Source organism: Lissotriton vulgaris, chromosome 3_1 (genome assembly GCF_964263255.1).
Source record: "Lissotriton vulgaris chromosome 3_1, aLisVul1.2, whole genome shotgun sequence".
Classification (NCBI taxonomy): domain Eukaryota; kingdom Metazoa; phylum Chordata; class Amphibia; order Caudata; family Salamandridae; genus Lissotriton; species Lissotriton vulgaris.
This window is the reverse complement of record NC_141689.1, coordinates 1,957,871,548-1,957,885,385: the sequence shown is the minus strand read 5'-3', so window position 1 is coordinate 1,957,885,385 and position 13,838 is coordinate 1,957,871,548. Positions and strand designations below refer to the sequence as shown.

Here is a 13,838-nt window from a genome sequence, read left to right as displayed (position 1 = left end):
ATTGCTTGATAAGCTTTTAAGACCGGTCTATCTGACCTTTCACCATAGGTGTTATTAAAGCTTTTTAGGCCTTTGACCGACGCCAGTGCCCTTATTTTTAATGCTTGCAGGTGTGTATGCCATTTCAGGTTACCTGAGAACCACATTCCCAAATATCTATAGTTGGTCACCCTCTCAAGCAAGGTTGTGCCAAGATACCACGTGAACTTCACTTTCCTTCTCCCAAAACATACTATTTTGGTTTTATCCATATTTACCACTAGTTTTTTACTCGTACAGTAATCTTTAAACCTATTGAGTTTTCTCTGGAGGCCTATCTCCGTTTGATCCATTATTACTAGGTCATCGGCATAAAGGAGGCACAATATGTGCCTTCCTCCCAACTTCGGGTTCGCCCCTCTGACATCTCTTAATACTTGGGGTAAGTCAGCTAAAAACAGGGCGAACAGCAGGGGGGCTAGAACGCACCCCTGTCTTAGGCCATTTCCAATAGGGATTCTCCTGGTCAGTCCTCCATCCGTGTCCAATATTATCTGTGCCCAATTTTCTGTATGTAATGCTTGGACGAGGGCCAGCAGGTCATCCTGTAATTCATACCCTATTAGTGTTGACCACAGCTGATCCCTGTCCACAAGATCTTCTCATATTGATGCGTCTGAACTTCTTCAGGAGGTTTGCTGCCCAGTTGCTATTCTGTACCTTTATAGCATGGTATTGAGATTTATTTTCACTAGTCTGACTGCTAATTTGTAATAAAACCTTTTAACTTTATTTACTGATTCCTGGTCCTTTATGTCTAGCCAAATGGGTTACGCCGTTAACCAAATGTCTTTGATTAAATACTAACTCCCATCCCCTCGTAGTCACACAAAAATACACATTGGCTAAGCAATGGTAAGAGGGTTGGCTTGACGGTGAATCCGAGACTGAGACTTCAGTGGCGAGTCAGGATTGGCTGAGATTATGTTTCCATGCAAGGACCGAGAGAGGGGTTTCCAGGCTTAATGCTCTTTCTCTTCAACAGCAGTTAACACACTATGCTCTGATACACTGCCAGGAAGGTTAACAGTATCTATTATCTAGGAGTTGCCTTGTGAGAAGAATTTCAGTCTTTCTTATCGCACAGTGGCTATGCATAGAGGAACAAATCCAATGGAATCCATAATGCTTCCGTCCCCAGCCAGACATGAGGCACTTCAGGCAAGAGAAAATGACCTATTGCGTCGCACACTGACAGACATGCGGCACAACCAACACATCAGAAACCCAGCCAGTGTCTTACCAGAAAGATTTGGTGTAGGAGGTGACGAGCTGAAACATACACACTGAGAAATCTGAAAAATATGTGATGTACTCTAATCAGACATTAAACATTTCAAAGACTTTGCATTTTAAGTAGGGGTTGGCGTAACTCCGTGTAATTTGCTGTAACGTAATTAAGCAAATCTTACAGCAAAATTATCCAAGATTACGTGAAATTATGCAAGGAATGTAGCCCTGCATTTAGTGCGATTTTCTTAGCGCAAAATAGACCTGAAGATGCATTTAACTCTATGAAAATAGGCCTATATGCAACAGAACACTAACAGTAGCAGCCACTCTCGCTCTGGTCCTGTGCTCTTGTGGTTGCCCCCCACCCCCAAACACACCATAATAATCATGTCATTTTAGGTGGTTTACGTCACAAGAGTAACGCAAAATTACCAAAATAACTACAATTACTCCGGCATAATTAAAATTTCACTGAGGCCTAGTTTCAGGGGCATAAGACATGCTCCTGCAGCCCTTGTGGCACAGGGGGGATGGGGCCCATTCAGCCCCAGCCAGTGAATATCTGTGAGATATGGAATACAGAGGGGACCCTCTTCACATTTTGCAGGGGGGCCCCATCATTTCGCATTATGCCACTACCTAGTTCTAAGAAAATACACTGCTATATGGAAGCTAAAGAAACACATCTGTCTTCAAGATGCAGCCATAAAACACATCTTTAAAAGTTGTAGATATGTGAGAACTACTGCAAAGAGAAACCCCACCTGCAGATGTAACTAAACGATTATTTTGCCGAGTATAAAAATAATCAGCTCCTTGGGCAACATTCAGTGAGGACCCCAAACAATGCATATGGGATTGTCACTACTTGAACACAGCACTGAGAGAGGGCCTACTGTGACGGGTTCTGAGGGCGGTGGGGCTGCTCTACACCAGCTGCCCTGGCCAAATGTATGTTTTTGCTTTACTGGGTTTAAACCAGGGCCGGACTGGCTGTAGCGGGCATTAAGCGTTTCCCCGGGAGCCTGGGGCGGTTTTACAGCGGTGGGGGCAAGTTTTGTTACTGGGAGCCGGTTTTGCTGGGGTGCTGCGATAGCGCCCCCCAGTGACAAAAGCAGCAGTGTTTTACACTTGCATCGCCCTTCCTCCCACAGGAGGCTTGTCTGACAAAATTGCCTGGACTGCTTTGGGTTCCCAATCCAGCCCTGGTTTAATCATGATAGTGAAACGTGTCAAATTCACAAATCATGGTCTACTATAGCAGTGAAAAAACTTGAGAAACTATAGCATGCTTTTTCACACTTTAAGAAGATGGACTTCATGACAAACTATTACTGCAACAAATACTCAGTTTTGCTATTCACACCAGAGAGACGATCATCGGCACATTAAACACTGATGTCCGACTCATGAAGATTACCCTCAGCTTACACATTAAGTGTCTTTGAATGGGCTGTGGTGTAGGCCTCAAGCCCTACACACCAGCAGGGATAGCCAAGCAGTATGCTGCTGGCTAATGGATGAAAAAAAAACTAAATAGTCCCAAAGTGGCCTGGGCGACTAGATTCTTCCAAACTCCCAAATGACGGCGTTAACAAGTGGTTTTATGTAAGCAATTTGTTTGATCTTCACTTCAATAGAGCATAAGGCATACAGAGTGGATATCTTATGCCCTAAAATAAGAACGAATCTAAAGAACAAATACAATACAACGAATGCAGCAATCAAAAAGCATCAGAAACATTGTAAATGTAAAGGCAACTAAAGTTTGTACTTAAAAAAATAAAGGCCTCTAAGCAAGGGCGCGCGGAAATCAATTACACTGTATCTGTGTATGCAGAAGCTTCCACCAGTGTGTGCTGCTCAAAATCTCAAAGCACATGCCAGCAATTCTATCAGCACAGAGGCTATTTCTATCGCGTGTAAAAACAGTGGCAGCTGTTCTCAACAGTCAGAGCCATTTTCAGGCAGACAGGGTTTTTTTTCCATCTGCCGAGAAGGCAGTCACCTCAAAGAATTGGATGTCAGGGTTCTCCGAATTCGGTCCTGGAGGGCCGGAATCATGCCAGATTTTTTTTTAAGATAACTACATTTATCTAAATGGGGATATGCTAAAAACCTGGCAGGGATCCCGCCTTCCAGGACCGACTTTGGAGAACCCTGGTCTTAAACATGTAACATGGGACATGCATTCTCTCCTTAGTGCAAACACCATGCAGTTCATCAGATGGATTACCTTTGTTACTGAAGTCGTCAATCATAACAATCTCTGCCAGGTACCTCCTGGGAGTTCTCTTGATGACGCTGTGCACCGTCCTCATCAGAGTGGACCATCCTTCGTTGTGGAAGACTATGATGATGCTGGATGTCAGCAAATTTTCGTCGTACTGCCAGTACTTGCACCTAAAAGAGTTACATATTTGTTATTGTCTTGCAGTTGTGGAAATCGTACCTCTACATTTACTAGCACATTAATAAAACACACACAGAAATGGAAGATTGATGCAAAAAAGCGGAAATACCAAGATTAATATGAGTCTCCTCTTTCTAGTGAACCATCCAGTTTTACTAGATCAAAATACCTCACATCACCCGCTCAATAAAATGCAGGGGTTATACTTTAGAGATGATATCTTCGGCAAACAAATAGATACAGCAGTCTACATCCAGAGCTTTGATAATGTCAGGGCGGCTTATAGGGTATGTGGGAATGTCTCCCAATCCCAGCACTTGAGAAGAGTTACATGGGTCTGATACACAAGTTTAGCTCACTAAATTAAAAGGGGGTAGACCAAAGAGGAAAAATCGCAGCATTATCGATGACGGGCTGCTTGATCTCCTGAAAATTGTAACACCGACTCAGCTAGTCTATGTCTTGTACTTCCTAGTCTTTAAAATCCTAAAATAGCCTGACCCTTGGCAAAAATTGGTTAAACTATAAGCAATAATGTTGAATATAATTAGGGGAACTGACGCTGTTGACAAAATGAGAGCTATTCTTCTGTCCATCCCATTTAAAGTTGACAACTTACTGGCAGAAGATGGAGAACACATCCAGCTAGGCAGTGATGAAGCTGGAACTGCGGCACATACTTGATTGAGCAAACACTCTATATTTAAGTTCTGCACAGACCAGAGACTACAATGGGTTGCTGAGGATGATACTAAGAGTTTGACATAAGGAACTCAAATGCTTTTGAAGTATGGCAACTTACCTATGATGCACACAAATGTGATGGACAGAATGTTGAACATTGTCAAACATCTGGGTTTAATCCATCATTATGTGCACACCATGCCATTCCAGTTTGGGCCTAGCCATATGCAAATCAGCCTTGACTCTGTTACTCATGGGAACAGTCCAGCCCGAACTGCCAGGCCAGGTCCTCCCTGGACCAGAAAACAAGCATCCTGAGACCAGTTTCGGGGCATCACCCGCATCAGCCTGGCTACCTTGAAACCGATGGCGTAGCAAGCACAGGACTCATGTCTGGGCATACCTTTCCCACTTAGGGGGAAAATGCAACACAAAAAGATGATAGACAGAATGTTGAACATTGTTAAGCATTCACCCCCAGTCACAGATCTGGGTGTAATCCATTATTTTGCTCACCACAGTCTTGTGACCGTCCTCTCTCTGCTCCAGCTTGCCCAACAGCAATTCCAATATCTGTTTTGATCAGGGAGGAAGTGCTTTGGGATACAGGTTATTAAAAATGGGTCGATTTCTAATGCACAGTTGATGAACGCTTTGAAGGGTAGAACAGTTTCCTTCACAAGCCCTACACATATTGCTACTATTAAAATGGAGGATATATTCATATTTGGAGGATACACCAAGGACAGTCCCGGCCATGGAAATCTCATTGTCAGTTCATACAACCAACTGAAGGCACTTTACTGAGGTCTCCCCTGAGCCTCTTAGTAAACACCTCTCAGGATATTACAATCTCATCTGTCATTCTTAGGAGGGCACTCCTATAGTTCCTGGGACAGCGGACAAAGGTAACAACTTATCAGTGGGGCCGAGTATGATGGTGATGAGAAACCATTCCATACTTTATTTATTTTATTTTATTTTGGAGATTTATAGAGCGCATGGCTGCCCGAGAGCGTCCCAGCGCTAACAGAAATACACTGTGATCTCCAGAGGAGGGGACCGGAGGGGAAGGAAGAGATCAAGGGAACAGCCATGTCTTCAGGGATTTGCGGAACGCTAGGAGATTAGGTTGGGACCGAAGGTCCGGTGGAAGAGTATTCCACATCTTGGAAGCCTGAAATGAGAATTGTCGACCTCCAGAACGTGATTTTTTAATCATGGGTATTTTGGTCAGATGGGCGGGCATTAGTAGAGCGTAGGGTTCTGGTTGTCGTGTGGGGAGTCACGAGGTCTTTCAGGACCAGAGGGGCTTTTCCATGCAGGATTTTGTGGGTTAGGCACATGGCCTTGAAGTGCACCCTTTGTTCCACAGGGAGCCAATGGAGTTCTTTGAGTGCAGGTTTGGCAGAGCAGCGTTTTTTGGTGCCAGTAAGGATTCTGGCAGCCGCATTTTGCACCACCTGAAGCCTGGAGATGACTTTCTTTGGGGATCCAAGATATAAGGCATTGCCATAGTCCAGTCTGGACAGTATGAGGCCCTGCATGACCAGTTTTCTTGACTGGAATGGTAAGAGTGGAAGAATTTTGCGGATGGAGCGGAGCAGGCCAAAGCATATTCCTGCGGTTTTCATACCACTAACAATCCTTCTTCCTGTGAAGCGAAGTGTTGCTGACTGGGTGCAAATGGTAACTTTGATCCCACCTTTCGGTACCCTTAACTCAACCTTGGACAGGTGACTCCAGTTACAAATAACATCACAGTTTATTCAGGGGACCAAAGAGTGAACAATGTAGGTGCATATGCCGAAGCACAACCCAACAGCATAACAAGTCTTTATCAATTCTCAGGAGAGCACTCCCTTCTAACAGTCTGGCCGGCACGTTAGTGAATGGTTGACTACAATCAAAACACAGCTGGTGCTTGTACATGGGTAATAGGACAGCAACAGAATTAAAGATGTAGGTAACTCTTTCTGGACAGTTCGTGTTATATAATAGGAAAGTGAGAAGTGGAATCTAAGCACCACTTTTAGTGATATGGGGGCGGGGGGTCAGAATCTGCAAATCAAATGAGAAAACCTCTCTTGCCACCTGTTCCTGGCGCTAATGCATGTTTTACTTTACTTGATGAGTTACAGTTGAGCCTGGCCTGGACACTCCTCAGGCCAAGACCACTGACTGAAGAATACACTCTCAGCAAAGGGGGCTTGGGGGCTCTTCAATCAAACTGCTGTATGATAGGGAATCTGCATTTGCCCATGGCTCAAAAAGATCCTGTTGTTCGCTGAAACCTCCTCAGAATGACATGCACAATCAACACCTAAACACCTTCTAGTTGCAGTTGATTACTGCCTGAACGTGTTCTTCGGCTTGTGGGCTGTCCAGAAAAACAAAGTGGATTGTCAAACCATACTCTTAATCCATCTTCTTTGGATTACTGGCAGAAGCGTAAGCTAAACTCAAGAAACGACTGCCTCCAAGCACCAATACACAACTATGCAGCTCAACAGAAATCAGAGTTCACTGTTGAGGAGACAAACCGGCTGCTGGAGAATTCCAGTGACGTCAAAGCTGTAAACCATGTGCAGTGGTAGCATGCAGATAGTTCTCTTTTCTATGCTCATATCCAGTCTGCGGTCTACTACTTCTCGATTCATCTATGAATCAAAGGAGGCTCTGGTAATATTATGGCTTGATAGAGAAGCCATCCCTTAGCAGCCAGTCGTACAATGCCTTGCAGGTCTCTGGTCGACTGAAACACACAGATTCAACTTTAGTATACAGGGCGACCTGCACCTGTCTAATATCTAAAAGAAAAAATCCACATTTTCTTATCAAGCCATCGTTCCTCCCTGCATGATCCTGGACAGAGAGCAGACAGGGGTTCACTCCCTGGAAGGGGTTAGGGGCAGAAAGACAGGCAAGATTATAATAGTTTGACTTCTGCAATACTCTGCGACACCATTACATCTTACTTTCTTAAACAGGTGACTCAGAGATCACCAGCTGAACGCCTCAAATTTGCTTATTTTCCAACTATAGAAGTCAGATGGATGGCTCTACTCAAAATAGACCCTGAGATGAGTGAATATTGTTATATTAGACGAGAGATGGAACATGGTCACTTTGGCCCAGGTTTAGACCTCTGAACAAAGGAGAATGAATATAGTCTCTATAAACAAAGAAGTGAAAATTCTACAAAGGCACATACATATCCTTGCAGCATTCATACACAAGAAGTGACTTATGTCTTATTTCGCCTCTTGTATTCTGCCTCAAAACTATCTTCCCTGGGTGTAGTTCAACAGAGTCCAACTGGCGTGCACCTACACCTACCCATACCGAGTCTACTGGCATCTCAGGAATCAGTCTAAAGAGAACGCAGTGAACTTTCTTCTACTCTATCCAAGGTGTACGGCCTGGTGTTGTCCAACACCAGGGACACAGGCATTTAGTCAGTACTTTAGGAGCACCTCCGTTACATGACAGGCTTCCTGAGCATAGGACAAGTTACAGCATTCCCTCTTCTGTGGGATGGGTTAGTTATCAGTAAATTTACTTTCCACACCAAGATGGCGACTACAACTGCGTTCTCGTTGCACAGGATACCGAGCTGCCCTGGCAGGACTGGACTAGACCTCTGCTGCCATCTGTTCTCTCCATCACTGTAGTCAGAATCAAAGTTCTGATGCCTGGCAGAATTTTAGGCGCCATCTCAAATCTTCGCTAGGTAGAGAGAACCTCTATATTTGCACCGCTATTTTCTTGGGTTTTCCGAGGGGTTCTGTTATGGTTTTGGAAAACGCGTTTTAGGGATAGGGAAGATAATATGTCACGAAAAAGCACGTTGGGCTACATTGCACTCAAGCGGCTCGACATGGGACGGTTTCACAAAAAAAGCACAGCATTTAAAGTTTGCTCGCTCTAGTTCTGACACCAGCAAAATATTACGCCAAAGATCTGTTGCAAGATGTTATAAATAGAATGGTATGTTGTTCTACTCGGTTAGAAATCAACGGTATTTCTGAAAGGGAAATGCAACGTGCGCGCCAGCCATACACGAAAACAAGAGGTTGTTGTGCAGTTTTGTGGTTAGAACATAAAACGCCATGACACATGAGTTCTCAAGGGACAAGCCATTGTGCGGCGTCAAAGGCTTTCTAGTTTGCCCCACCTCCCGCTTCCACATGGGTGTCGGATTACCCACACCAATACTAAGAAGGCAGTGCTGAAAAGAAGAAACAATACTAAGAAGGCAGTGCTGAAAAGAAGAAAAAAACACATAGAGAAAAAAAAGACCGCCATTACTTGCATGCTTTTTTTACAGCACGAAGTCAGCCTGTGTAAAAAATGAAAAAAACAACTGCTCAGTAAAGTCCTTGGGAATTCAAATCTCAGAGACAAACATTGCCTGTATACGCCAGGGAGTGGCCAATGGCTCTCTGCAGACTATTTATTGCCCTAGCCACTCAATGTATTTTACTCTAATAAAGAATTCGGCTTCCTCCTTCCATTCTAAGCACATTACAAGGCAGAACTTGAGTCAAAGCTCATTACCTTCCTACGCACCCCGTTAGCCAGCTGAAACTGTGGTACTTGTGTTAAAAGTAAAGCATATGTGAAGGAGAACTTTGCTGTTCATCTTCCAAGATGCACTGAGTTCTGTACAGCGGATATGGGGACAACTGACGATAACTCTACAGTGGGGATGGGGGGATGGTGTTGTGGTGTACACTGTTCACAATGGACAAGAAACGTAGGATGAAATAAATGGACGGAGGCCCATACTCATCGAGGGACTGGGCGGGGTGAGTGGAAGACGGAGCAGATTTTTCAAGACCTGCTGTTGTCCTGCAACAGCAGAGGAGGACAGAAGCAGCCACAAAACCCTGGAGGGTTGCTGGAGATGGAATAAGAAAGCAGCACATGGATGTTTCAGTAGCATCTTTGAGTTTAGGATTTGATGTGTTGAGATGTGGATAGGGTAATGTGGGGAAGAGTTTTATGAGACACAGTAGGCGTTTACATGTGGGAAAACACAGGTTGTGATAAAAAGTGGACTAATGAGGCGCTGAGCAGCCGGGTTAGAAGGAGCAGGATATGGGCCCTTCAACCTTTCAAGCACTAACCAGGTTAAATTGGTTACAGAAGCTGTCACCCTTAGCTTGTCAGGTCCTTTATTAGGAGAGAAAGTGTGGTATGTTCTAGGGATGTTACCTAAATGGAGGCTTCTTGTCTCCAGGGCAGTTATCCTAGGAGGAACTGTGGTAGCTCTTCTAATGCTGGCAGAGGTCGAAGTTCAGGCTCGAGGGCAGGAAGAGAGTGGTGGATGTTGTGTAGAGAGGCGGCAAGGGACAAAAAGACCCACAAGCCCTAAATGCATGTTGCCATCTATTGGCAAATTCATGTTTTATAGGATATTAGGTCACAGGACCCTCGAGGACCAAAAGGATCCCTCACGGTTGAGCTGGTGGTTGTGGGTGGGCATGTGAGGACAGAGAAAGAGAGAGTTGTACCCACAGTGCAAGGGAATTCTCAGAATGCAATGAAGAAGGGAAAAGAAATCTAAAACTCGAGAACCCTCAGACCAGCCAGAGTTAATTTGTACCCTTGCCGAAAAACTACAACTCCCCAGTCTTCATAAATCTATGGTATACACACGTATGGCTACTCCTGACACTTGGGCTCTTTAGAGTCACTAAAATCATTGTAACAAATTAGTTTTCACAGCCAGTCCATTAAAGGATTTTTACTGAGGACACATCATATCATAAAAACACTTATCACCCATCTCAATTAATGGTTTCAGTGATTAAAGATTTCTTAGAGCGTCTCAGATAAGTTTCCTGCCAGTCAACTGCCTTGCCCTCCTTGGCAATTAAAGATAGTTCTGTCAAAATGAATGGGACATACATTTTAAACGAATGTATAGGTCAGACCAGCAGCACACATCTTGGAAGGTTGTCTTTTATGTCGCCAGAATATCAAGCCATGAAAACAAACAAGAGCCAGACACCCTGAATCAATAACTTAGATAGGGGTTTCCAACATACTAAGAAGTCACAATGGTTCATACTTCTTTCTTGCCAAGGAAACTTCGGATTTCCAAAATGAATTAAGCATTATACCTAGCAGCAGCCTTCCAAAACTTCGACAGTGCAGATAGGAGGTCTCTACAATGCAAAAAATTGCTCTTCGAAATTGTGTAGCTAGTACAAAACACGTGTGACTTAAAAAATTAACTTCATACATTATAGCCAGGGTCACTTGAATTATGCAAATCTGTGGTCGCAGCTTTTTTATCCACATGATTATGGAATTGGCGCATCTGCCACATATTCCATCATCTGATGCATAATCTGCAGATTTAAATAAAACAAGCATTTACAATGCAACGGTCTCGCCTTTGCCAAAGTTAGAGCTATTGGCATTGTAAATGACAATCTTTTTATTTATGTGTTGGTTTTCAAAACAGATAAATAAATGGCATTGTCATTTACAATGTCAATAGCTTAATCTCTCGCAAATGCGAGACCTATTGCATTTGCACCTACACACACACACACACACAGAGCCACACACAGAGAGCCACACACACAGAGCCCCCCCTACACACACAGAGCCCCCCACACACAGAGCCCCCCACACACACAGAGCCCCACACACACACACAGAACCCCCCACAGAGTCCACACACACACACAGAGCCCCCCCCCCACACACAGAGCCCCCCCACACACACACACACAGAGCCCCTTCACACACACACAGAGCCCACCCACACACACAGAGCCCACCCACACACACAGAGCCCCCACACACACACAGAGCCCCCCCACACACACACACACAGCCCCCCCACCCCCCCAAATACCTAGCATCTTTACCACAGTCTCTGAAACTTGTAAGCATAGCCCACCATAAAAGATTTGAGACCTCAGGATTTCTAAAATTAACTAAGGGTGTCTGAAACCTTCTCCATATGACAACATTGTCCGTATTGGCCAACAAGGTCTACATAACATTTTGCATTGTAGTTCCTTCCTGTGCAAACACGGTCTTATGGTCAAATTTGCCCCCGAATCCTATTAGGACCTTCTGTTTGTCTTGTTCCTAATTTTAACTTCCCTACTTTCCTTTAGGTAAATAAAGGACCTATAGAAAGGGGCATGGCCAAGCGGCATTGGAGTAAGCCGCACTCCCTCGGAGCTCCCCCTCGAGATTTCCCATCCACTGCCATCCTGCAGACACAGAGGCCTGGTGGGGGGGGGATGCTGATGCCAACTATATGCCCCCTTCATCCTCCCCTGCACTGTATGACAACCCAGAGGGAGACAATCGGGTCCCGCATAAGTCTTTGGCGCCATGGGTGCTGAGTTCCGATCCTTTCGATACCTGTGGCGACTGCCAGGTGGAGTACCTAACAACCAGAGCGCCCTGGAGGCTGTCGCCACGGTCCCGAGCCTGCCCCCTGCAGAGCCTTGACCTGAGTGCCGGTGTGGCACGGAAACTGCAGGGAGATGGGCCACTACGAGAGTGAACAGGGGGCTTGAAACGCCACAACCATAGGCCTCTCAGCACCTGGTTCTGAGGTGCTCGGGCTGTGACTGCCGGACCCCTCCCCAACAGTGAATATTGGCCTAGTACCTGCCTGTGCAGTACAGAGGCATGCAGCGCCTGACAATCGACTAGGCCAGGTAATGCAAGGACTGTTCTTGCTCGGCCCAAGCTGCCTTTCACTCGTTAGCCGGGCCCACCATAAAGTATGCCCTGAAGGGTAAATGGGGCAACAATTGATGGTGCATGTATGATTGCACTAGCAACCAAGAGTGGAGTCGGCCCCAGCACTTCTCAAGACAACATCTGAGGAGCACGGAGAGGACCGCTTGCTATCATATGACCCTGAGATCTCTGGCTAATAGTGGACGGTGGTGAGACCGCGGCGGGAGGAGGCACGGAGAGTGTGGGGGCGGGAGGGAGGAGGCACGGACAACGGGAGGGAGGGCGGGGGATAAACAAGACGAGGTAGGCTCGGATGAACTTAAGAGTTCATAGATAGGTTGGACAGCATCGAACACGGACAGTGGGCGGGCGGGAGGGAGGAGGCACGGACAGTGGGCGGGCGGGAGGGAGAACTTTGAGAAGGCATGGACAACGGGACGGCGAGAGGGAGGGTGTGGGGGGCGGGACTTAAAAAAAGACACGGAAACGCCCCCGAATGGCGTCGTGACAGGGAAAGAGTGATGGACAACCATGTCTTCCAATGGCTAGCCTCCATTTATGGAGCTAGCCAATGGAAGAGCAGGCGGGACAAAGCCCCCGTACTGTTCTAACATAAGATTTTGCCTGCGCGAAAATGTGGCGAGGCGTATAAGCGTGCAGTGGAAGGTCCTTAAAGTTAATCGGTAATCTTTCCGTTGCTTATTCCTGCATTTGGTTGCTAAACCATACTAATGAGTTAAAATCTTTGCCCATACAGTATACACATGTATAAAAATGACAAAACAATGAAGCAATACTATGAAAAAAATATGCGACAATATGCCACATTATGTGCCTTTTCTTGCTGCATAATTTGTGCTCCCCTGCTTCATAATTCCAGTGGCTCTGAGCAGAAGACTAACCAAACTGATTTAGCAACTTCAACACAATCAACGGTGAGATATCAAACTCATTCTACCATGGAGAAAGGAGAAATTGATGGGTTCATGGGAAATGTGTCCGTTTGAGTTAACTATCAAGTAGCAACTAGGGCGGATGTAATGCTGGGTTAAGATTGGTTATGCTACCCGTTTACTTAACGAGTCCTTCACTCCTTCATTGAGATAGGTTTGTTGCTCTATTCAACTATTTTTTATGTTATAGTTATACTTGAACAAATACCTAAAAGGTGACTTGGCACTGACAGATAGGATTAGCTTTATCCCAAGCAAGATAGAAGGAGATATTACCAAAAGAAAAAGGAGGCCTATCACACTGGTCGCAGAAAACCAGTCTTTAAGTGGATCGTGTATTATTTAAAAGCTATCAAGCAAATCCAATTTTATAGACTGACTTAACCTATTAAAATAAGAAAAATGGAGAGAAGACCAAAGAGTTGAAGGATCATCCCCAGGTACGAGCTATGAAGCCAGGGTTTAAGTGCCTTTCTAAAGTGCAGGTGTGATGGAACTGTTCGCAGTGTATTCCACGTTTTTTACCGCTGCCACAGAGAAGGCCCTACCACCTGAGATAACTTGATGAATTCCCAGAACTGATAGGAGGACGCGATCCTGTGAGTGAAGGAGCCGACTTGGAACACCTATTTTGATTTTCAGTCTCAGAAAGTATAGTCTGAAGTGGTATAGGGCTCTATGTACAAAACAACGGGATTTAAAGCTGATTCTCTTTGCCAGTGGAGTCTATTCAAGGCAAATGCGGAAGAGACAAACCTGAGAATGCTGAGAACTTATTTGGGAGCAGAGCT

The 13,838-nt window shown here is 45.2% G+C and overlaps 1 protein-coding gene across 2 annotated transcripts in view; it reads right to left on the bottom strand.

Annotated features, from left to right (window-relative positions):
- GALNT7 (polypeptide N-acetylgalactosaminyltransferase 7) overlaps positions 1-13,838 on the bottom strand; it is a 579,585-nt gene that overhangs the window by 238,866 nt on the left and 326,881 nt on the right. For both annotated transcript variants that reach the window (XM_086962434.1, XM_086962435.1), the window contains exon 3: positions 3,509-3,675. In XM_086962434.1, coding sequence (XP_086818560.1) covers positions 3,509-3,675 — 167 coding nt within the window. The remainder of the gene's footprint in view (positions 1-3,508; positions 3,676-13,838) is intronic.